General features: G+C 47.4%; 1 protein-coding gene across 2 annotated transcripts in view; it reads right to left on the bottom strand.

Annotated features, from left to right (window-relative positions):
- HCK (HCK proto-oncogene, Src family tyrosine kinase) overlaps positions 1-26,056 on the bottom strand; it is a 45,039-nt gene that overhangs the window by 11,797 nt on the left and 7,186 nt on the right. For both annotated transcript variants that reach the window (XM_081559573.1, XM_081559574.1), the window contains exons 2-9: positions 15,127-15,244; positions 12,332-12,374; positions 11,844-11,943; positions 10,975-11,073; positions 6,521-6,624; positions 2,586-2,735; positions 2,089-2,241; positions 87-266 (exon numbers count right to left, since the gene is read on the bottom strand). In XM_081559573.1, coding sequence (XP_081415699.1) covers positions 87-266; positions 2,089-2,241; positions 2,586-2,735; positions 6,521-6,624; positions 10,975-11,073; positions 11,844-11,943; positions 12,332-12,374; positions 15,127-15,243 — 946 coding nt within the window. In that variant the 5' untranslated portion in view covers position 15,244. The remainder of the gene's footprint in view (positions 1-86; positions 267-2,088; positions 2,242-2,585; positions 2,736-6,520; positions 6,625-10,974; positions 11,074-11,843; positions 11,944-12,331; positions 12,375-15,126; positions 15,245-26,056) is intronic.

The raw sequence follows: 26,056 nt of genomic DNA, 5'->3' as shown, positions 1-26,056 counted from the left end.
CAAAGAACCATGTCAGAGTCACCTCTGACTCTGCAGATGACCAGGAGGAGGCATAGTTGGTACCCCTAGCTCCCAGCGCGCGGCACCTTTGGCCATGAACTCCGTGATGATGTAGATGGGCTCCTCTGTGACCACAGCGTGCAGCTTCACCAGCTTGTCATGCTGCAGAGTCTTCATCAGGTTGGCTTCTGCCAGGAAGGCCTCCACAGACATGCTCCCGGGCTTCATCGTCTTCACGGCCACCTTGGTGTGCTTGTTGTAGGTGGCTGCAGCAGGACAAGAAGCAGAAAATGTGGTCAGGATCCACTGCTCTTTCCTCACAGGCTCCAAAGACCTGGCTGCAGACCTGCCTCCTCCAGAGAGCCTTTCCTGCCCATCTCAGCCCTTAGAGAAGGAAAGGGAGACATGTGCTTTGCCCTCAGGTAGATGTGGGTTGGAAGGCCAGTCTACCACTTCCTAGCTGTGTGCCCTTGGGCAGGTCACTTAACCTCTCTGAACTATGGTTTCCTCATCTGCAAAGGCTCATGCAGGGGTTATGGGATTAAAACATCACTCTGATTATGTCACTCACTCACACACCTACCTTTGTTTTGTCACACATTCACATACACACCATCTTTGCTTTAAATGCTTATTTAATCTTAACACTGCTCTCAAAATAAATATGTCTCATCATGGTCCACAAGGCCCTGCATAAACTGGCCTTGATCACTTAGCCTTGTCATCCACCAACACCTCTACCCCTTGCCTTTTTTGCACCAACCCGCCTGCATATCGTTCAGTCCCTGGAGCAGCTATCTCCCTCTCCCACCACAGGAACTTTGCTCATGCTGTTCCCTCACTTCACCCCACCCCTTCCCTGCTTCATCTTGTTGATCTTGTAAATCTCAGTGTTGCTTGTGTTTCCATTTTTGCCTTGGCTGCCAGGAAGCTCTAATGCAGAGTTGAGGTCTTCCTATAGTAAGAGCCTAAGGCTTTATATAATATGTGTGTGTGTGTGGAGAAGGCAATGGTACCCCACTCCAGTACTCTTGCCTGGAAAATCCCATGGACGGAGGAGCCTGGTAGGCTACAGTCCATGGGGTCGCTAAGAGCCGGACATGACTGAGCGACTTCACTTTCACTTTTCCCTTTCATGCACTGGAGAAGGAAATGGCAACCCACTCCAGTATTCTTGCCTGGAGAATCCCAGGGACGGCGGAGCCTGGTGGGCTGCCGTCTATGGGGTCGCACGGAGTCAGACACGACTGAAGCGACTTAGCAGCAGCAGCAGTGTGTGTGTGTGTGTGTGTGTGTGTGTGTGTGTGTATTTGTTTTCTAACCCATCAGTCTGATCTCTCTTACCTTCCTCATCATACTTTCTCTGCCACCTTTTCTTCTTCAGTGCCTGACACATAGCAGGCTCTCAATATATATAGTTGAAGTGAGTGGATTTTAAACTTGTTTTTTTTCTGGCTGAATTGTTTGCATCTCTGTAAGCTGTCTTCACTCCCATTTGGAACGTGGTGGAGTATAAACACAGTGTGGGGGCACCAGGCACTGGGCCAGGCATCGCGTCTACCCCCACAGTTCTGCAAACCCCCACAGGCTTTGCTATTCTTAAGTCGTTAGAGGCAGCCCAACAGGGGTGGAATATGTTTTTTTGAAGCCCTACAATGCCCTAGCACGACTCTGGGCACATGGAAGGGGCTTAGAACAGCGTGTTCATCAGCTGCCAACATTGAACTCACCTAGAAATCTCCAAGCTACACTTTCCCATTCTTAATTCTCATCATTCTAAGAGATGCTTTGGTTCTCTCAATCCCAGACTGTCCCAGCTCCATGTGAGGAAGCAGACTCTTCATCTAGGACTCCCGCTTCTTAGAAGAAAGTTTTTGACCCCAACAGGTCTGACCTCAAAGATTTGCATGGCAGTGTTTGCATGGCAGGACTATTTGCTTTGCTATAAGAGGAATCACTCCTTTACGGTTATTATTCAAATCTCCCCTCTGGCCTGGGTGACATTCCCACTTGGCCTTGGGCTGTTCCTGGAAGCAAGGACCTCCTTCTCCCCTTTCTCCCCTCCTGGCTTTGGCCCTGGGTCCTTACCCATCCAGACTTCCCCAAACTGCCCAGCTCCAAGTTTCTTCTCCATCTTGAGGGACTCTCGGGGGATCTCCCAGGCGTCTTTCTCCCAAGGTTTCTGGGGCTTGGAAGACATGCAGGGCACTGTCAGCTTCTGGCAGAGTCCGTCGCTTCCCTCTGGAACAGAGCCCCCTGGTTAGCTGAGGGCAGGCAGCCCCAAGCCAGCCTCAGGCTTTTCCTCCAGGCCTCCCTGCCTGGTCCACTGCATCTGACCCCTGTTCCAAAGGGCCACTCCATTGAAGATATTCCCAAGAGAACAGAGCATGGTGAGATGGCATCTCTACCCTCCTGCTCAACAGACCAAAGACTTCAGGAGAATCCAAAGCAACTGTTTGTCTGAGGGGAGGGTCGGGAAAACCTTAGCAGGCCTGAGAGGCAGCAGTGCCCCCTTGACTAGGATTCCCAGGAGAGAGGCCCACCCAGCTGGGCCCCCAGAAGGGAGGCAGTCCCGCAGGACTCACTCTTATAGTGGGCCACCAGTTCCTGCAGGCTGCCGAAGGTGCTCCGGGGCGAGATGTAGAAACCCCCATTGTCCAGCGTGCGGATCTTGTAATGTTTCACCGTGTCCCTGTGCTGAGGGTCGTAGTCTCGCACGGACAAAGAGTAGCTCCCTGTGTGGGCCAGAGAGAAACCACCCGGTGTCAGCACCCTGACAGCCTGTAAAGCCACTGCTGGCACCGTCTTGACATCCGCACAGTGGAGCAGAGGGTAGGAGTGGGCGGTAGAGTCAGGCTGCCGGGGTGCTTGTCAGGCTGTTCCATGTCCTGCTGTGAGACCTTGGACATGTGACCAAGTCACCTCTCTGTGCCTCAGTTTCCTTATCTGTAGAATGGAATTGGTCATCATATCTCCTCCCCTTAACACATTGCCTGGTGGTAAAAGAAGTTAACGCTTGTACTCAGGATGTAAAAGCTCAGTAATGTTGGCTGTCATTGAGTTTATTATTATTTCTTTTTCTTCCTATTATCTATCTATTTTTCACAAATACCAAGATACCACACCAGTTTGGTAAAAAGCGAGGCTGTTTAGCACTATTTAGAATAGCTAGGACATGGAAGCAACCTAGATGTCCATCGGCAGATAAATGGATAAGGAAGTTGTGGTACATACACACAATAGAATATTACTCAGCTATAAAATGAATGCATTTGAGTCAGTTCTAATGAGGTGGATCTGGAGCCTATTATACAGACTGAAGTAAGTCAGAAAGAGAAAGACAAATACTATATATTAACACATATATATGGAATTTAGAAAAACGGTAGTGACGATCCTACATGCAGGGCAGCAAAGGAGACACAGATGTAAAGAACAGACTTTAGGATTCAGAGGGAGAAAGCGAGGGTGGGATGATTTGAGAGAATAGCATTGAAACATGTACATCACCATATGTAAAATAGATGACTAGTGCAAGTTCAATCGGAGAAGGCAATGGCACCCCACTCCAGTACTCTTGCCTGGAAAATCCCATGGACGGAGGAGCCTGGTAGGCTGCAGCCCATGGGGTCGCGAAGAGTCAGACACGACTGAGCGACTTCACTTTCACTTTTCACTTTCATGCACTGGAGAAGGAAATGGCACCCCACTCCATTGTTCTTGCCTGGAGAATCCCAGAATCTGTGCTACCGTCTATGGGGTCGCACAGAGTCGGACACGACTGAAGCGACATAGCAGCAGCAGCAGCAGCAAGTTCCATGCATGAAGTAGGGCACCCAAAGCTGGTGGTCTGGGACAACCCAGAGGAAAAGGGTGGGCAGAGAGGTGGGAGGGGGGTTCAGGATGTGGGGTCACATGTATACCTGTGACCGATTCATGTTGATGTATGGCAAAAACCATCACAATATTGTAAAGTAATTATCCTCCAATCAAAATAAACTAGTTAATTTAAAAAATAAAATTAGATGATTTTATAGTAAAAGCAGTATGGGTATATCCATAGGTTATTTAAATACAAATAAACATTAATTCTGAAAAAAAAAAGTTAGGCTATTTAGAAGCAAACAAGCAGAAAGATTAAACAAACAAACCAATCCAGTTCAACTATTACAATATAAACAGTGAAATGTAAGTGTCCATATTAAATGTTGCGGCAGGCTGAGTCACGGCCCCCCACATCCTAATCCCTGACACCTGTGTGTGTATCACTTCACATGGTAAAGGGATTCTGCAGATGTGATTCAGTTAAGGAGCTGGTGATGGGGAAGTATCCTGGATTCACATAGACCAGAAACACACAGGTCTTTCAGTCCCTGGCCACAGTTCTGCCATTTGTGAGCTGTGTGTCCTTGGGCAAGTTATTAGCTTCTCTCTCTCTCAGCTTTCTCTACCACAATAGCACCATGTCATAGGATATGGGGGAGGTTGAAATTGTTGCATGAATTACAGTTGACCATACATGCTGGGGCTTCCCTGGTGCCTCGGGTGGTAAAGAATCTGCCTGCAATGGAGGAGACCCAAATTTGATCCCTGAGTCCGGAAGATCCCCTGGAGAAGGGAATGGCTACCCACTCCAGTATTCCTGCCTGGAGAATTCCATGGACAGAGGGGCCCGGAGGGGTACAGTCCATGGGTTGGAAAGAGTTGGACACGACTGATCAATTATCATGCATGCTAGGCTGTGCTGTGCTTAGTCACTCAGTCATGTCAGACTCTTTGTGAACCCATAGTCTGTAGCCCACCAGGCTCCTCTGTCCATTGGGATTCTCCAGGCAAGAATACTGGAGTGGATGCTATGCCCTCCTCCAAGACATCTTCCTGACCCAGAGATCAAACCCAGGTCTCCTGCATTACAGGCGGATTCTTTAATGTCTGTTGTTTGGTTGCTCAGTCATGTCCAACTCTTTGCAACCCCATGGACTGCAGCATGCCAGGCGTCCCTGTCCCTCACTATCTCCTGAAGTTTGCTCAAACTCATGTTCATTGAGTCGATGATGCCATCCAACTATCTCATCCTCTGTCACCCCCTTCTCCTCCTGCCCTCAATCTTTCGCAGCATCAGGATCTTTTCAAATGAGTCAGCTCTTGACAATGAATGAATATGAATAATAAATAATAAACAATGAATAGATAGGAATAATATTCATTATAATGGACTGTAGTTATATGCATTATAATAAGCTATATTGTTCATTACGGTGAATGAATAACCCCACAGGTAGAGGTTTTATATCATCACAATGTCATACATAAGGAGACTAAGGTCCAGGGAGATGAAGTACCTAATCTGCAGTCACACAGCCTGTAAGTAGCAGAGCTGGGCTTCAAACCCAAGCAGCTGGGATCACACTCTTAACCACTCTGCCCAGTCAAGGGGAGGCTGACTTGGCTGATGCTGGGCGGGGAAGGGCAGAATCCAGGAAGCAGCAGGATGGGACTCAGGGCACTTGTACTACAAGTTTATTAACTCGGTGAACTCACCTATGCTCCCTCTGAGGGCTGTGGGAGTGGCCAGGCTCACCTTCCTGCCCTTGTGTGCAAGATGGCCCAGAGGGAGAAGAGAAGCCAAGGGCTGTGTACGGCTTTATCTTTTTGTACCATTTCTTTTCCTCTGGGGGCTGGTAGGGAGTTTGTTGGGTGGGAGGAAATAAAGCCCAAACATTCCCTGACCTGAAACACAGATTGTGAGTGCTGTTTTAGCCACATTCAGGCTTCCCCAGTTCAGAAACCAGGGGGCAAGTAGAAGGCCCCCGAACTGATTGTCCAGGGTACTGTAAGGTCACACTTTATACAATTTACTGATTTCTCTGAACCAAGCAGTCTTGAATCTAAACACAGTAGTAAAGGCACACACTGTGTGTGAAATCCGAAATCACAGGACTCCTACTTACAATCATACCTTTGGCAAAACTGGCCTTAGTTGATGCCAGTTTGAGTTATTTGTTGTTTGGGGGCAGTGCTCTTGCCTCCTGTGCAATGACCGGGCACAAAACCACCCTCACAGCACAGAAATTTCAGGAAGCAGGTCAGCGACATCAAAATATCCAAATACCTCAAAGGAGTTATTTGAAACAGGTCCCAGACAAGGCTGGCTGGGGGGCTCTTCCTACAGCCCGAGCCCATCTCATTTCCTTATGGAAGGAGAGAGGAGTCAGGCTTGTGGACAAGATATATTTTGATGGGTAAATAAAAGAATCCAAGCTAATGAAGATCAAGTTCAGCAGGTTGTTGTTCTTCAGGGCAGTAACCACTGCATCTTACTTCCACTGACCTAAGTTGGCAGGTCTGGGGGCCGAGAAGGCATGAACAAAGAGCAGAAGGAAGCCTGGCAGCCTGGGGAGGGGGGCTGGGTGAGTTGTTCAGCCAATGGCCTACCCCAAGGGAAGGATGGTGTCCGGCCACGCCTGGGGCTCCCCTGTGTGGTGGGGCAGAAGCACAGGACTAGGAGGGCCGGCCTCACCTTTGGTGGTCTCGCTGTCCCGGATCATGAAGGAGCCCAGCACGTTGCCAGGGGCCAGGAGCTGGCGCTCTGCATCTTTTCGGCTGATGCCCTTGAAGAACCACCTGGAGGGAAGGGAGGGGGCAGTGTATAAGCCAGCAGCAGGCAGTCCTGTTTGACTATCAGCATTCTCGCCTGGCATCAGGACTCCAAGGGCCTGGGATTCCTCTGGTATCAGTTTTACTCAAAGATTCTTTGGGGGGAAAGCAGTCATTCTTTTGATATTAAAACAGACATTTTACCACAGGTGAATCCGGTTTGCTAAGGCTGAAGCATGCAATTTGGGGAGCTTATTTTTGGCGGGGGGGTGGGGGGAGCTTTCTTTAAGAAAAATAATACAGCATTATAAATATTAATACAAAATGTTCCTGGTTATTCCAGTGCCACCCAATGCGAGGGATAAGGTGATGAACAAAAAGACTGGGTGGAAAAATACAGCAATCTTAACCAACTGTGGTCAAAAATCTTCCTTTTGCAGATTTCTCTAGAATGTTTAATCAACCTCTCAGGATCTTAGAGGCCTATGTGAGTGAGGGCTGAGCTTTGTTACCATCACAGTTCATCTTCCTCTGTAGATACAGAGTTGAATATAACATCAGCATGAATTTCTAATCTCAAACGTGAGATTTCAAATAATTTTATGCTTGGGACCACATCCTTGGACATTTCTTCATTCTCCTTGACTATTTGGGATCTTTAGATCCCCCCAAAAATCTAAGGATAACTTTAAGCAGTAGAAACCAAATTTATTCCCTGAGGAGTGGTTCACGCGCTGTGATGGAAAAAGCCCCAGACCAGAGGTCAACTGGCCTTGACCCTGCCACAAACCTATGTGTGACTTTGAGCTCATTGATTTCCCTCTCTGGACTTCTGTTTCCTCTGCTATCAACTGGAGAAACAGGCAGTTACCATTTATCAAGCTCTTGTTATCCACCCAACAACTCTATGGAATCTTTGCCTTTATTATCCCCATTTTACAGATGAGGTAACCGAGAAACAGAAAGAGCAAGTAACTTGCCTGGCATCACACAGCTAGTAAGTGGTGAAGGCAGGATTCAAAGTCAGGCAGTCTAACTCCAGAACCAAAGATCTTAATCACCATGCAATACCCCTGCCTTCCTTGCTTTCATTTGGTAAAGAGATTCTAGCCATGGGAAGATGTTCAAGCAGTGTTAAAGAGTATACAGTAAGAGCTGTCTCCCTGGCAATCCCACCCCTAGGAAGTTATCCCACCAGTTTTGCATGGGAAGAAATGACATACACAAGGAGACTCAAGGCAGCATGAGACTGGAAACAGCTTAAGTGACCACTGATGAGGGATGGTGGGGCATCTACATGACAGACACTGCAACTGTGAAAAGGAGGCACTGTAGGCACTGCCTTGAAGATCTGAACAAAAGGGGTGGAAGAGTATAGTGTAGAATCTGCCACTTGTGTAAATCGGAGAGAGACATTGTTTGCAGCATTGTTCACAATAGCCGAGACACAGAAACAACCTCAATGTCCATCAATAGATCAATGGATAAAGAAGTCGTGGCACTTATATATAATGAAATATTGTTATATGCGAGACAGAATAAGAGACACGGATACATAGAACAATTTTGTGGACTCTGAGGGAGAAAGTGAGGGTGGGACGTTCTGGGAGAATAGCATTGAAACATGTATATTATCATATATGAAACAGAACACCATTCCATGTTCAATGCATGAGACAAATGCTCAGGGCCGGGGCAATGGGATGACCCAGAGGGATGGGATGGGGAGGGAGGAAATGGGGGGTCCAGGAAGGGGAACACATGTAAACCCATGGCTGATTCATGTCAATGTATGGCAAAAACTATTACAATATTGTAAAGTAATTAGCCCCCAACTAAAATAAATAAATTTATTTAAAAAAAAAATATTGTTGTTGCTGTTTAGTCGTTAAGTTGTGTCTGATTCTTTTGCGAGCCCACGGACTGTAGCCCACCAGGCTCCTCTGCCCATGGGATTTCTCAGGCAAGAATACTGGAGTGGGAAGTTAGTTCCTTCTCCAGGGGGTTTTCCCAACCCAGGGATCAAACCTGTGTCTCTTGCATTACAGGTGGATTCTTTACCGCTGAGCCACCACAGACGTGATAGTGGAATATTAGTCATAAAAAAGAATAAAACAATGCCATTTTCAGCAACATGGATGAACCTAGAGATTGTCATACTAAGTGAAGTTAAGTCAGGAAGGGACAGACAAATACCAAATGATATCGCTTACATGTGGAATCTAAAAAAATGATGCAAGTGAACTTACAAAACAAACAGTGTCACAGATGTAGGAAAAAAACTTACGGTTACCAGTGGGGAAAGGGGAGAAGAGGGATAAATTGGGAGACTGAGATTGACATATACATACTACTATACATAAAATAGATAACTAATAGGGACCTATAGCACAGGGAACCATATTTAATATTTTTAATGACCTCTATGGGAAAAGAATCTAAAAATGAGTGGATATATCTATATGTATAACAGATTCACTTTGCTGTACAGTTGAAACTAACACAACATTCTAAATCAGCTACACTCCAATTTTTTAAAAAATTGGAGGAAGATATATGTAGTTTCTTAATCAAGTATAAAGCATTTGGGAGGACTTACAAGAAACTGATTGCTTCTGGAAGGGAAGTAGCTGGCTGGGGATAGGGTGGGGGGAAGACTTTTCACTCTTTAGACTATGTCCTTCTGCACCATTTGCATTTTGAAACATTTGAAAATACTGCCTATTTCAAGGTAGATGAGGAAGTAAGATTCCATCCCACGCTGATTTCCAGGCCCCAGCTGCTCTCTTCACAGGCAGCCTGTGTGAGCAGTCTCTTGATGTGGACACAAGAACCCAGGAGTGCAAGACTCATATGGATATCCAGGTCAGTGGTTCTCAAGGTGGGTCCCTGGACCAGCAGCATCCACCTCACCTGAGAACTTGTTAGAAATGCCAATTATGAATTGGACAGCCGAGGAGTGGGGCTCAGAAACCAGCGTTTTAACTAACCCCCTAGGTGATACTGATGCACTCAAGGTCGAGAACCAGCCATTAAGTTATCATTCAAATGATAACCCACCATGTCTGTCCTCTGCACCTGGCCTTTTCCACTCATCAGTTATATCACTTTAAGGAGTAATACCAGCCATGCCTCCTTTAAGGCTGCTGCAAGGTGAGGTGTGGTGCAGGGATTCTCTAAGTGTTCAGAGCCTGGAGCCGGGGAGCAGAGCACAGATGTCCCAGGAGAAAGCCTAGAAGGACAGAGAAGCAGCCAAACTGCCACCCCCCTGCAGCAGGAAGGGCATGTGCTTGGGGCATTCCAGGACAGAAGGGTCAGGGCTGGGAGTGAGGACGTCCTCATGGCCACAGAGGGGAGATTTCACAGGGCAAAGAGGTTTCCTGTGCGCTAAGAAAAGGGTGACTTTAAGGTGGGAAAAGCCCCTTTGAACAGGTAAGCATCCCAAACCCTCAACACCATCTAGCCAGAGGGCGGAGGCAAAGGAGATAAAACCATAGTGACCATCAGTTTTTGACTTTTTGACTGGCTGATTCTGAATTGAATCTATTGCGCCCTATAGTGTGGCCATCTTCTTACTTGTCAGTGTAACCCCCACACTGTGAACATCTCCAGGGAGGAAGCCTGCCTGAATCACCTAGTATTCCTGGAATAAGGGCTGAGAGTTCAGTGGATGCTCAAGGGTCTGTGGGATGATTGGGTGGATTGATGGATGGAAGGATGAAGTACAACTGTCTGTTTTCTGAGTCAAGGTAGACACAAAGAGCTCGCAGTAAAGAATGAGGGGTTACAGGGATCTCCTTGAGGGTGGGGGATGTCTCATTGTCTCTGTGGCCCCCAGTTGGCACAGGGCTCAGTGAGGTGCAGGCACAGGCGGGCTGAACGAGTCATGTGAGGGGGTGACCAGCTGGGTGTGGGCTGGCTCGCCTCTCGGAGGACCCTATTTGGCACAATTGTTATACTTCATCCAACAAATATACGTTGAGCACCTACTGCATGCCAGTGTGGAGGGTGCAAGATGCAGCAGAGGACAGACCATGTCCCTACCATCATGTGCTCCCATTCTAGTTGGGGGAGGCAGACAGTGAACCTGGGGACAACCAAAGAAACGAGATCATTTTTTCCAGTGAGAAGCATTCAGAAGGAGTAAAGCAGGGAGGCACAGCGAGTCACAGCGAGTCACAGCGGGGACCCACTTGAGACTAAGTGGCCAGGGAAGCCCTCTCTGAGGCCCAAAGGATGAGAAGGAGCCAGACAGGCAAAGAGCTCTAGGAAGAGTGTGCCAGACAGGGGAGACAGTGAGCACAAAGGCCCCGAGGTGGAAGCAAGGCTGGCTCAGCTCATGCTTGTTTCTGGAGGGCAGGGAGATGGAATACTCACTCCTCTGTCTCCAGAGAGTTGACACGGGCGACGTAGTTGCTTGGGATGTAGCCCTCTTTCCGGGTGGCCAGAGATCGCGCTCTCCACCACTCCCCAGACCTGGGGGGCAGAAGGGAGCAAAGGGGTCAACCCCCCAGCCGTGGCCTAGAATACCCCCAACAACAGGGTGAAGGGCAGGGCCACTACTGTCCCAGCCCCCAGCCTGCACCCCATGATGAAGGTAAATATCTTTACAACAACTCTCACTGTGCATCCAAGGATCCATCCGGGGCTGGAATCAAGCCCTGTCTCTATATTCACAGCCCACAGTCCTAGGTCTTTGGCCTCACTCTCATTCCCTGGACTTGTGGCCTTGACCTTACCAACCACATATTAGGCAGGGCCCTATGCCCATGGCAGACTCACAGTGGCTTGCTGGCCAGAGGGACTGGGCTCAGGAGTCTGACCAAGCATAAGCAGTCCCAGCACATATTAGACACTACATCTAGCAATGGTGAGGATTATAGGAGATTGGAGGTAGCAAACTCAGAGATCCACAGATCTGAATGCAAAGTCACCTCAACAGGGTCTGCTCTGTACGTAAGCCTGCCACTTAATCATAGGAGTCCAAGGAAGGCTTCCCTAGGAAAGCACTGTCAACTGTCCATCCTTGCCTGGATGTGCACCATTAGCAAGCACACAAGCCCCTTTCCTGTGGTTAAAACCCAGGTTAACAGCAAACCCTTCTTCTTTTATTATGATCACATTCTCACCAGTCATTTACACTCTAGTATAATATAGCCCATTAGGTTCTTTATTGAAACACAAAAGAGAGCAAAATTGAGTACTGGAGACAGCTATGTCTTAGGGGAAGTGGGATGGGGACTCACTCCTCCAGGACCACCATCTGGTCCCCCTTCTGGAAACTGAGGTCTTCATGGTGAATAGCATCATAATCATACAGGGCAACCACAATGATATCCTCAGAACCTGTTGGGAAGGGAGACACATGGGACGGTGAGGCTTTATCTGAGCACACCCACAGCCCTGGGTATTTCCCACCCGAACACCTGGCACCCAGCCCTGGACCCCTTGATGTCTCTGTTCATGGTACAAGTAACCATCTTGCTGCACCACATTCTTGGAGTTATGTTCATGCTGTGAAATAGCACTATAGAAACACAATGGCCTGTACTAAGTACTTTGGGGGCAAATTAGGGGATTTTCAAGGGTGGTTTTGACTGTTTTGGATTTTTGCTTCAAGCTCTCACCAAGCACCTAACCTAATCCTCTACAATCACCAGACTCCACTGCACGTGCCTTTCAGATACTCACCCCAATCACCAGACCCCACTGCATGTGCCTGCCAGTTACTTACCCTCTGTGAACCCTGGTGGGTTGCCATTGCTACTGTCAGGCCACTGTGGGGAAGAAACGGGAGAAGAGAATGAATCCAACAATGTGTGTGGAGCCATGGAAGGTTTGTGTCAAAAAAGGATATCCCAGCCCCATGTGTCATGGGAGGAGGCCCAGAGAGGGCTGGGGAAGTGCCCAAGGTAACACAGCACATTAGGGGCACAGCTAGCACAAGGATGGAGATCTCTAGGGTTGTGGGCTCTGCCTTAGACATACTAGGGGACACTGACTTGTCCCTTCCCCTCAACATACAGTGAGGAGGGTTGGTCCAGATCAGTGTTTTCCAAGTCTGAAGAAATCCTAGGTCTACCAGCAGGCCCATGAATAAAGGCTCCACTATGTAAAACAACCTAAGTGTCCATCCAAAAGGGAATCAGCACCAAATTAAGGGAGCTGCTCTAAGCAGCTCTTATAGGAGGGAGGCCACTTCATTCCTGACACAGCGAGACCTCAAAGGTACATTGTTGAGTAAACAAAGCTAGTTCTTCAGAATGGTACATATGATATGCTGGTATAAAACACACACTCACACATCCTAAACAATTTCTGTGGACACATACTGTACAGGTGGGAATAAATTCATGGAAAGAAGTTTGCAAGGTTCCTTGCTAAACTGACAACAGCTGTTACCTCTGGGCTGGGGTATGGTATTTCTAGGGAGGAGGGCATTGGTCAGTAGACACTGTAGTTTTAACTGTAGTTTGTGATTTTTATTTTCAGAGAGAATAAATTTGTGTGTCACACATGTAAGTAAATGCTAATTTAAAGAAATAGGTTTGGGAAACACTAAGTATATCCTTTTGGGGGAGATGCATAAAGCCCATTACAAAGATTGATAAAGGCTCTGGGAAGTCCTACGGAAAGGAGTGTGGGGCCCAGCGTTTTGCAAGCTGATTTGACCTGGGAATCCTTTCTCAATTACTACATTACTGCTAAATCAAAGCTCTGCGTGAGCAGAGCAATGAATGGCTGATAATAATGTCCCTTAAACTTGATGTTCAGAGAGAACAGATGAAAACTGGTGGGAGAAAACCTCTACTTCCCCCTGGGGACAAGTCAGGGGGCCTCAGAGAACCTGACAATCTGGAGCTCTGGCCACAGAAAGGGGCCCGGGCCACGCAAGTTAGGAGAGAAGCTGACCTGGGAGTGACTTAGGGTTTAGGATGTCACCTCAGGACATCACCAGTGTGGGAAGTTCTTGTAAACTCAGGCTGTCTTAATGGAGGTCAAGTGTCAGAAGACGGGAGGTGACTATTCCACTCTTCTCCTGTTTCCAGAATTAGTCCTGTTCTAGGCATCACGCCTGGAGAAAGGCAAGCAGGTAAAGAGAGGCCAGGAACCCATGTTGTGTGAAGGATGATTTGGAAGGAAAGGGTGGGTTGGGATAAGATCTTTGCCTTCCATCTCTACAAGCTCTCACGGAGCAAAGGTTGTGGATGTGTTTGGGGCAGGACTAAGGGGGGAGGTATAGGATCCAGGAGTAAGGGTTATGGGGTAATAGGCCTCCCTTCAACACGAGGAAGCACTTTCCAAGGAGCACCAGGAAGAAGTGCACCCCTGCCTCTGGAGGCTGTACTTGCCAGGATGGCTTCAGATAAGGGGATGGACGGAAGGACCCCAGAGGAGAGAGAACCCCAGCGTTGGGTTTAGAATGACCCAGCTCTGCTGCCTCCCAGCACAGAGCCATTTAACTCTGAGGCTCTGTCACCCTGGCTGTAAGAAGCGTTAACTCCAGCCTCGCGGCTTTCGGTGAGAATTAATGGTACAGAAACAGCTCACCCAAGTGCCCAGACCATAGTAGATGTTCAAAGAACGATAATGCTTATTACAACTGTTACTGCTGCTCTTAACAGCAGTAACAGTACTGTCAGCGCTGTTACTAGTGCTATTACTGTAACCGCCGCTATTACTATCGTTACTACTCTTCAAAGCATCACAACTACCATGACTAGTAGGGTGACTTCTGTGGCAAACGCTGCCCCCAGGCCCCCTCTGTTGCCACCATGGCTACCGCTCCTGTCACTAGCAGTTGGCTGCCTGTTACTTTGTTCCTACCGCTGGGACACCGGGACAGGCACTGGGTTTGAATCCCTACTAACCACTCAGCCTTCAGCAAGCCACTTAATGTCTGCCTCTCATCTCTAAAATGGGTATAAAACAACTTGTGGCCCACAAGAGCACCACTGTGATGGTGCTTGGTTCTTACCAAGGATGGTACTTGGTTCATCGTGAGCTCTATATAAGTGTAACAGAAGTGAGCAGATACCTCTGCTAGTATTACCACTTCTCTCACAGACTCTGTGCTGTAGTTCCTACCGCCATTGCTGTTGTATTCCCACTAGTATTGTTGTTACTGTTATTACTAACATTGTTATTACAGTTATCCCCATGATACTGATACTGTCATCATTACCATCATTTCTTCAACTGCTGTTGTGACTAAGCGGCTCGCTCATTACCCTCAGCACTGATTATGGTACTGCCCGGGTGTGGAGGCCGCCCATGCCCCCTGGGACCTGGTCACCCAGGCTGAGGGGCCAAGGCCTGGGCAGCCAGACAAGAAGCAGTGACCTTGCCCGAGGTGCTCGGTGCTGGTGTATCCCGGGGAGTCAGGGTGCTGCTGGTGACTGGTCAGCTCCATTTCACCCCAAATTCACCCTGTTCACCCTTGGGAGAACAGGGAACTGTGAGGGCAGTTTGGGGCAGTGTGGGGCAGCCCCAGATAGCCACTGGTGTCCCCTTTCTTCCCCCACTCACCCGCTTGCCCGAGGACGTGGGATCCGGCACATACACGGTGTTGTGTGGGTTGGTGTTGGGCTCAGTTTTTGAGACCTTGCCTCCGTTCCGGAGGAACTTGGACTTCACGCACCCCATCCTGCGGTAGAGAGAAGGGAGATGAGCCCAGCTTGCTCTGATCCCCGCAAGGGGGAGTCTTTGATGCTGGGCTTGAGACCCCCTGTTCCCAGGCTGGCTCCCCTCCCTGTGTCCGCCCCCCGACCTGACCCTCACCTTACAGAGCTCACTCTGCCCTTGTCATCTCTGGGCTTCCCCACATCCACGTCTGCCACACACCCACACGGAGCTGACAAGTTGTCAAAGTCATGCTACCACGGACGCCGGCGATGGGAAGTTTATTGAGAGAATAAATCGTGATGATCATTGAAATTCAACACACTCGGGGATCAGAAAGCCTGAGCTGATACTTGGTCCCTCCCACCCCCACACTAACTGCTCACTTATCACTCCCCCTGCTCCCTAGCCTTAGTTTCTCATCAGCGAAATGGGGATAATAATACAGCCTACTCTCAGAGTGTTGGGAGGATGAGAAAGTACGTGGGTGGAGAAATAGTCTAGAGTCAGGCTCCAAGCAAACAGTAAGACTATACTCTCATTATATAATAAGTTAATATTTTACATTAAATGATAGAGATCAGGTTACACAATGTGGCTCAAACAATCAAGCCACCATACCCCTCATATCACTTTATAATTGCCTTGTAACAGCTTCCTTCTTTCCTCCCTCCCTCCCTCTTTTTCTTCCTTCCCTTCTTTCTCTCATGGATTTATTTGGTCATTCATTCATTCACTGGGTAAACATTTACTGAGCACTTTTCTTCCTTTAAATTTCTGTCTTTAAATTTTTATTTATGTATTTGATTTTGCGACGCCACATGGCACGTGGGATCTTAGTTCCCCAGTCAGGGATGGAACCCGTGCTCCCTGCAGTGGAGGCGCGGGATCAAACCACTGGATCACCAGGGAATTCCCTACTGAGCACTTTTCTAAATCATGACTAAAGACAAGCAAGTTCACGCCCCTATTGGAGCTCACCCTGGAGATGGATGGGAGACACAGATAAAGAACAGGTAACAAATAATTAACAGGATATGTTTAGTTAGTGAAACATGTGAGGATGCTCAAAGAAGATGTTGATAGGGAACAACCGTGCGGGGCCTCTTTAGACAGGGTGGCTGGGGAAGGCCTCTCTCAGAAGGTGATGTTGGACCTGGGGCCCAACTGACACCAAGGAGTCAGCTATGTAACACTCTGAGGGAACAGTGTTCCAAGCGAGTCAGTGCAAACAGTGAGTGCAAAGGCCCTGAGGCTGGAATGTGCTTGAAGAGAATCAGGCACTGAAAGGAGGCCAGTGTGGCTGGATCACAGGCAGGAGGGAGCAGACAGTATATGACGAGGCTGCCCCATCTTTACAGTGGTGAGGAATTTGGATTGCATTCTAAGGCTGAGGGGAAACCAGGGGAAGTTTCATGCACAAGGATGACAGGATTCAAGCTACACTTTAAATAACCCTGTCAGCTGTTCAGCTGCTCGGTGGAGTATGGCCTTTAGAGAATAGGTCAGAAGTCCAGGCTTGAGATGCTTGATGGTGGCCTGGCCTGGGGTGGTGGCTAAGGTGGGTAAGAAGCAGAAAGGGTCAGGGGATATTTTGGTATCCCTTACATTATCAACTTACATATTTTGGAGCTGACAGACTTTGCTGATGGATTAATCAAATTTAAAGACACTTAAAGGAAACACATTGATCCGATCAGAGTCAAAACTTCATTGTTAAAGTGGTAGAAATGTTTTATTCTTATCTCAAAATGTGCATGTGTTTGCTGAGAAGTCACATAAGGAAGTAATTGTTTTCCTCATCTCTGCACAATTGCAATTTTCTTCTAAAGCAGTTATACTTATCTTGTTAAAATGAACATGTGTTTGTGGCTTAAGGAAAAAACCCAAATTCCTAGGTTTAAGGAGTTATTTACTTATTTTTTTTAAAAGATTCTTTTCATTTACAAGGATGTTTTTGTCTGTCCTGGTGGGAATTGGGAACAGTTTACCACCTAAAGACTTAAGTGGTTTCTGCTTCATCCTCCTTTTGCGAATAAAGTAAGAAACTGATCCAGACTCCTGGAGCGCTGGATCATTAATTTGAAAAGTTATTGCAATTAATCACTGTTTTATAACGTACTCATATGCAGTGAAAACGAAAAACAACACCTCTCTGGCTTGTGATAAATATGTATTACAGTTGTGGGAAATAAAATAGCATATTGTGAGGTTTTGTATGACAGGAAATCATATTCCATTTCATATATTTTGATTAAGTTAAGGGTGATCTGGGAAGAGGATGGCTGTGGGAGGTAGAGCAGCTCCCTCCACCTCTCTGAGCATGTATTTGGTATTCCTTCATCAACTTACAAATTCATTGTGACCATAGGGTCTAGTAAAGTAATGCTCAAAATTCTCCAAGCCAGGCTTCAGCAATACGTGAACCGTGAAATTCCAGATGTTCAAGCTGGTTTTAGAAAAGGCAGAGGAACCAGAGATCAAATTGCCAACATCCGCTGGATCATCGAAAAAGCAAGAGAGTTCCAGAAAAACATCTATTTCTGCTTTATTGACTATGCCAAAGCCTTTGACTGTGTGGATCACAATAAACTGTGGAAAATTCTGAAAGAGATGGGAATACCAGACCACCTGACCTGCCTCTGTAGAAACCTGTATGCAGGTCAGGAAGCAACAGTTAGAACTGGACATGGAACAACAGACTGGTTCCAAATAGGAAAAGGAGTTCGTCAAGGCTGTATATTGTCACCCTGCTTATTTAACTCATATGCAGAGTACATCATGAGAAACACTGGGCTGGAGGAAGCACAAGCTGGAATCAAAATTGCTGGGAGAAATATCAATAACCTCAGATATGCAGATGACACCACCCTTATGGCAGAAAGTGAAGAAGAACTAAAGAGCCTCTTGATGAAGGTGAAGGAGGAGAGTGAAAAAGTTGGCTTAAAGCTCAACGTTCAGAAAACTAAGATCATGGCATCTGGTCCCATCACTCCATGGGAAATAGATGGGGAAACAGTGGAATCAGTGTCAGACTTTACTTTTTTGGGCTCCAGAATCACTGCTGATGGTGACTGCAGCCATGAAATTAAAAGACGCTTACTACTTGGAAGGAAGGTTATGGCCAACCTAGATAGCATGTTTAAAAGCAGAGACATTACTTTGCCAACAAAAGTCCGTCTAGTCAAGACTATGGTTTTTCCAGTGGTCATGTATGGATGTGAGAGTTGGACAGTGAAGAAAGCTGACCGCCACAGAATTGATGCTTTTGAACTGTGGTGTTGGAGAAGACTCTTGAGAGTTTCTTGGACTGCAAGGAGATCCAATCAATCCATCCTAAAAGAGATCAATCCTGGGTGTTCATTGGAAGGTCTGATGTTGAAGCTGAAGCTCCAATACTTTGGCCACCTCATGCGAAGGGTTGACTCATTGGAAAAGACCCTAATGCTGGGTAGGATTGGGGGCGGGAGGAGAAGGGGATGACAGAGGATGAGATGGTTGGATGGCATCACCGACTCGATGAACATGGGTTTGGGTAGACTCCGGGAGTTGGTGATGGACAGAGAGGCCTGGCGTGCTGCAATTCATGGGGTCGCAGAGAGTCGGACACGACTGAGCGACTGAACTGAACTGAACTGAGATAGCATATTAAAAAGCAGAGACATTACTTTGTCAACAAAGGTCCATCTAGTCAAGGCTATGGTTTTTCCAGTGGTCATATATGGATGTGAAAGTTGGACTATAAAGAAAGCTGAGCACCGAAGAATTGATGCTTTTGAACTGTGGTGTTGGAGAAGACTCTTGAGAGTCCCTTGGACTGCAAGGAGATCCAACCAGTCCATCCTAAAGGAGATCAGTCCTGGGTGTTCATTGGAAGGACTGATGTTGAAGCTGAAACTCCAATACTTTGGCCACCTGATGTGAAGAGCTGACTCATTGGAAAAGACCCTGATGCTGGGAAAGATTGAGAGCAGGAGGAGAAGGGGACGGCAGAAGATGAGATGGTTGGATGGTATCACCGACTCAATGGACATGAGTTTGGGTGGACTCCAGGAGTTGGTGATGGACAGGGAGGCCTGGCGTGCTCCAGTTCATGGGGTCACAAAGAGTCAGACATGACTGAGTGACTAAACTGAACTGAACAGGGTCTTGAGGGGTAGCTCTCTGAACATATGAACACATGATCCAGGGTGGTGGTGAGCACAGAGTAAGTTGAGAACTGTGAAGGCATCTGCCACACAGTAAGTTCTACAGAAGTGCTAATCATATCATTTCCATTTACTGGTAGATGTGGCCCTGCCCTGGGGCAACACTGTTTGCAAGTCCTTTGGCCCTCATGTTTAAAGATATCACAATACTTGAGAAGTTAACTTCTTAAAATACGGAATTCCTGTTAGTTCAACTTTTGCACAATGAAGTATTTTTTTTTAAGTGGTATATGGGCAAGAGTCAAATTTGCATAAAATGTGATTTTCCCCTAAACCAAGAGAACCACTCCACTGCTTTGCCTGGAGTGGCCTCTGAAATGTTCATTTTCATGACCACTAGACACAGCAACGGAGAAGGCAATGGCACCCCACTTCAGTACTCTTGCCTGGAAAATCCCATGGATGGAGGAGCCTGGTAGGCTGCAGTCCGTGGGGTCGCTAAGAGTCGGACACGACTGAGCGACTTCACTTTCACTTTTCCCTTTCATGCACTGGAGAAGGAAATGGCAACCCACTCCAGTATTCTTGCCTGGAGAATCCCAGGGACGGCGGAGCCTGGCGGGCTGCCGTCTATGGGGTCGCACAGAGTCGGACACGACTGAAGCGACTTAGCAGCAGCAGACACAGCAATGTAACGTGAGCCACGTATATAATTTAAAATTTTCCACAGACGTGTTTTTTCAAGGTAAAAAGAAACAAGGGAATTAATTTTAAGATGTATTTATTTTCCCAATATGTCAAAATTATTACTAATATGTGATCAACATAAAATGATCAATGAGATACTTTATATTCTTTTTTTTTTAATGTTGAGTCTTCATATCTCAGTGTGTGTTTTACATGTATAGCACATCTCAGCTAGGACTTGCCATGTTTCCTGTACTCAAGAGCTGTCTGTGAGGACTTCCCTTGTGGTCCGGTAGCTAAGACACTGTGCTCCCAATGAATGGGGGCCTGAGCTGGAATCCTGGCCAGGGAACTAGATCCCACATGCCACAACTAAAGATCCCTGCAAGCTACCACTAAGATTCTGTGTGCTGCAACTAAGACCCGACCAAAGAAATAAATAAACATTAAAAAGAGAGAGAGAGCTGTCTGTGGCTGAAGCTACTCTACTCAGCAGTGCAGATACAGAACATTGCCATGACTGCAGCACCCCAGAGACTGGTCCTGCTCATGTCTGTGTCCCTCGGTGCTCAGCTCAGCACCTTGCTGGCACACAGTAGGAGCATAACACATGGTCAGTGAGTAAATGTGTGCCCAGAGCCCATGCTTTCTGTAGTCAGTCCAAGGTAAAGGCATCTGGACCTGGCTCCTGCTCCAGCTGGGATGCAAAGACTGGACACACAGAATTACATTCCCAAGGAGCTGTTAGGTATTGGCAAACACAGTCAGAACCATGCAAAGACTTCTAAAATACTTGTTGAGTGAGAAAAACAACCTGCAAGACGTATGTAATATCAAGCCATTTTGTGAATCTAATATATATCCAGGTTCTTCCACTAACATATATATGTTACTTAGTTCATAGTAAAAACAACCTGTGAGCAGCAGGATAATGAGTTGAATTTTGAAGAGAGGGAGGGATTTCAATAAAGATTTGGGGAAATTCAAGAATGTTTCATAGAAGCACTGTCTTTCAAAGAGAATTTGAGGGAGCTTATGATAGTAAACCATGTACAGAGCACTTCAAGACTCAAAAAGGGTTCTGTTGCACCAGTTGAAAGGAAAGATGATTGAATCAGAAGCCTGGGGTGTTACTGCTACTGCCATTGGGTACTAGATTTATCTCTGAGCTTCCTATTAGCCAAGATAAAAATGGGAATTTGTGCATTGTTAACATAAAACCCTGGGAAGCATGGCAATTTACTGACAGAAACAAATATTTTTTGAGCACTAAATTCAAAAGAGAATTATTATGTGGATCCTCTTATAAGGGTCACCGAAGAACACAGGGGACAGTGATTTGACAGCTGAGTCTGCAATATGTTGACAAGTGAAAGTTGCACACTTTGTCAATGTGTTGACAAAATGAAAAAAAAAGTCCAGTCCTGGACGACTCTTTGTGATCCAGGCGAGAATACCGGAGTGGGTAGCCTTTCCCTTCTTCAGGGTATCTTCCCAACCCAGGGATCGAACTCAGGTCTCCCACATTGCAAGCAGATTCTTTACCAGCTGAGCCACAAGGGAAGCCCCCATATGTTGACAAGTGGTTCCCAAATGGGCTTCCCTGATAGCTCAGTTAGTAAAGAATCCTGGGTTGGGAGGATCTGCTGGAGAAGGTATAGGCTACCCACTCCAGTATTCTTGGGCTTCCCTGGTGGCTCAGCTGGTAAAGAATCTGCCTGGAATGTGGGAGACCTGGGTTCAGTCCCTGGGTTGGGAAGATCCCCTAGAGAAGAGAAAGGCTACCCACTCCAGTACCCTGGCCTGGAGAATTCCATGGACTGTATAGTCCGTGGGGCCGCAAAGAGGCAGACAGAACTGAGCAACTTTCACTTTTTCCCCAATAGATAATGCTGGTGTTTGGCTGGGTTTTGGAACCATGGGATGGGGTGGGGAGAGGGCGAGGGAAGAAGTTTATATAACCCAGGGCCTCTCTGCAGGGTGGAGACCACAGAGTGGCTCAAATTAGTTAGAAATGTAACAGAGTGCCTGGCTACTCGGAGCACGGCCAGCATGGAAACCAGCAACAGCATCGTATTTGAGCTGTTAGAAATGAAGAATCTCAGGCCCTATCTCCCAAATCAGAATGTACGTTTTTACGAGGCCCAGGTGATTCGTGTGATCATTCTAGTCGAGAACTGGGCATGGTGAATATTTTTTGCTTTTTCTTCCTCAGCATCCATCCCTTTTCTGAGAACCGTGCCTGGATATTCCCTAGGAACCCAGCCTTCAGTGGGGCTTCTGGGGGGCTAACCCCTCCCTTGCCTTCAGGGATTGACAACTTGATACAGGACCAGCCCATTAGGGAACTCCATGTCTTCCTGACAACCAACGGTGGTTGGTTCAGTTATAGGTATGTATGTGATCCTATCTGAGGCGGTCTGCCCTGGGGTTTTGCTGGGAAAATTAGGGAAAAGGCACTCTCTTTCTATAAGCATTGTTGTAGATGTGGATGTGAATGTGGATGTAGCTGTTGATGTGGACATAGGTATAGATGTAGGTATAGATGTGGATGTAAGTGGGTGTGGGTATGAAAATGGATGTAGATATAGGTATAGATGTGAGTATAGATGTAGGTGTGAATGTAGGAAACTGGAGCTCTTGGGAGCCATTCTGACATCATGAAGGGAGGGACGGCCTTAGAGGGAAGCCATTACAGAAGACAGCAGAGGTGAGCAATGGGGACAAAGTGATTCCCGAAGACATGTTTGAACACCTGGATCCAGCTATGCCTAAAACTTTTCAACCTCAGAATTTTTTTAATTCACGAGCAAGTAAAATCTCAATTTTGCCTAAGCCAGTTTGAGCTGGATTTCTGCCACTTGTACCCAAAGAGTCCTCACTGACTCTTGACTATTCCAGGCAACACTCTGAATTGAATGAACTAGGGTTTCTGGGGATGAAGGCATAGAATCTGCATGCCAAAGAACTCTTCAGGAAAATCTTATCACACTGAAATTTGAGACCCCCCAATGTAGTGGAAGGAAGGCCAAGCTTGGGGTCTGATTACCTGGCTTTGGATCTCAATTCTTCCACTGACTGCTGTGTGACCTTGAGTAGGGCTCTTGCCCTCTCTGAGCCTCATTTACGTACACCCCAACCCCGACCCTCGCCCCGGCCCCGGCCCTTTATAACAGGAGGCACTTGCTTCTCAGGCTTGGCCTGAAGTCCTATGGGACAGGGATTTGATTTGAAATGCTCTTTGAAATTTCTGAAAACACATGTTTCTTGTCTAATCTGACTCAAAACCAGGCTCTGAGAGCAGAAGTGGCTTGCCTGTCCCCACATTAACTTAGAACAGCTGATCCCCAGCAAAGACACTTCCTCAACTCACTGCTGAAACCCCTGGGACCTGAAACCAGTTCCCTGTCCCCTCGGCTTCTGCAGGCACTGCGTGGAAGGGAAACAACAAAGTTCAGCTTGCTTGGCCTGACTGCTTCCCATGGTCACCATGCTAGCCACGGAGGCCTCAGAGACTCCTCCTGAACTCTCAGAACCCTGCCTGAGCATCCTGTGGAGTGGGCGGCAGGTGGTTTCCTAGGAGCTTTTAGGCTCAAGCAGTGGCTTCTGAGGGCTGGGGGCAAGGAGCCCTGGAGTTTAGTCCCACCTCTGCCACAAACTCACTGTGTGACCTCAGGCGAGTCCCAGCCTTTCTCTGGGCCTCAGTTTCCCCAAATATGAAATGAGATGTCAGGTGATTAGTTCTCCGAAGGGGACAGCTATAGTTCTTTCTTGTGTAGCATCTACTCCTCCTCCTTCTGACAATAGCTCCTCAATTTTCTTTGGGAACCACCCTTCTCCCATTCTCAACTCTTGGACTGTGGCAGAGCTGACTTCAACCTCTGGCTGTAGGGATGGGTCTGTGACGAAGTCTGGCCAATGAGAATCACCCATTTGGCTGGAAAATGTGTGTTGCAAAGCAGAGCCTAGTAATGACGAAATACAGATTCTTCAGCTCTACATGAAGCAGATATGCTCATGGACTTTCCAATATCCTTCTTTTTCTGCTTGAGCCAGTTTGAGTTGGATTTCTGTGCCCTTGAACCTCCAAGAGGCCTGCTAAGTGCAAAGGAAATTCTTACAAAGGATTGCAATTCATACTCAGGTGTAAATGGCTTACGGCAAAGATTGCCTCAATAGGAAGTTTTGATAGCAGGAAGTAAAGAGGGTACTAGACCTATTAGAATGGGTGAGGGGGTGTGGAGTATGAAGCTGATGGCACTGAAGCCATGCCTAGAAAGGGCCTGACGTGGATTAGGCTGTCCATATACAGGAACCCATCTCTCAGATGGGGAAATGGAGGCCCACAGCAGAGAGGATCCCTAGGTGGTCAGTGGCAGGTAGAGCAAGAGCCCAACTCTCCTGCCTCCCATTCTCCACTGGGTCAGCCTCAGAGGCTACAGCAGGGAAAGCGGGAGGGGGTGGGGATGAGTAACCCAAACAGGAAGTTTAGGAAGGCAGACCGCCAGGGGCCCAGGGCTCAAGATTGTCCATTTAGAGGAACTTTCCCTTCTCAGAATAGCTCAGCCATGGGGGCAGGGGGAAAAACCTTCCACTATTGGGGACCAAGTCCCCAAAGTTTTCAGGAGCACATAGCTCCCTCTTCTTGGGTTCCTTGACTCTTCTGAATGAACCAGCCAAACCTCCAAGTGACTGCTATCCATAATGGACATTTAAGGGTCACCTCTGACTCTCCTTCTCTTCCCTTTTCCAACTGTCAGCTTCTTTCTGATCAAGAGCTCAAAACTTTGATTTTGCAAATACCCAGAGAGGGCAGGTGTCATGCCCTGGTTTACACAACAGCAAGTGACCGAGCAACATAGGAAAGAGGAAGTCAGGTCTTTGGTCATTTGCCTGATTCAGCCAGAAGGTTGACTCTGAGATGTATGTGTTCCAACCACTTGCTCCAAACAAGTAGTAAATTTTTAGCATGTTCAATGTTACCTCTGGGTCACCTGATCAACTCCAAAACTCAAGGGCACTTGTAAGCCTCCTTAGAATACTTTTAAGGTAGGCAGAGGGCAGGGAAGTTTGGGAAAATATAGGGTCCAGAGGATCCTCTGGAGAAGGGCATGGAAACCCACTCCAGTACTCTTGCCTGGAGAATTCCATGGACAGAGGAGTCTGGTGGGCTACAGTTCGTGGGATTGCAAAGAGTTGGACATGACTGAGCAACTAACACTGGAAGCCAGAAAGAGCTGGGTTTGAATGACCTTTCTGCCTCTTACAGATAAGTGAGCTTTTTAAAATATAAGTCAGATCATGTCCCTCCTTTGCTCAAAATATCCAGGGGCTGCCATCTCACTTGGAGTAAGAGTCCAAGTCACCTCTGGCAAGGCTGGCAAGGCTCCATGACCTGGGGTCCCCTCAACCTCACAGTCCTGTCTCCTCCAGCCCTCCCTTGATTTTTTCATTTTAGCCACACTAGCCTCTTGCTATTCCTCAACTCACCAACCATGTTTCTACCTCAGGGCCATTGCACAGGCTGCTTTCTGTAACATTCATCACCCAGAAAGCCTCTTTCTCTTCACCCAGGTCTTCTTGCAGATCTCACTTTCTCAGCAGGGTCTTCTCTTATCACCCTGGCTAAGATAGGAGCACTGTCCCCAACTCCTATCACTTTCTGGCCCCTTCCCAGCTATATTCTTCATGGTTTTCCCCACAATCTTATGTGGTGACTGCAAAGATGAGCCTCTCAGATCTCCAAATGCAGAGAGCAGAATTGACCAGTGGCCCCAGCTGTTGTGCTGTGAAGACCATCACTGTTGCCTTGGGCTGCTCCCACACAGTGACTGAGTCTGGCAGGGGTACCGAGGCAGGCCCATGCCAGGGGGACCTCTGATGGAACCTCCTTGACAGACTTGCCAACCTTCCTTAGAACTGCCCTGCAGTCTAAGACATTTCTACCTTCCTTTCCTTGCTTCTTCCCTTCCTTCCTCTCTCATTCTTTCATTTGGAGTCAG

Source organism: Giraffa tippelskirchi, chromosome 13, assembly GCF_054371585.1.
Source record: "Giraffa tippelskirchi isolate mGirTip1 chromosome 13, T2T-mGirTip1v1.2.pri, whole genome shotgun sequence".
NCBI classification, from domain to species: domain Eukaryota; kingdom Metazoa; phylum Chordata; class Mammalia; order Artiodactyla; family Giraffidae; genus Giraffa; species Giraffa tippelskirchi.
This window is presented reverse-complemented; position numbering and strand designations above follow the sequence as displayed.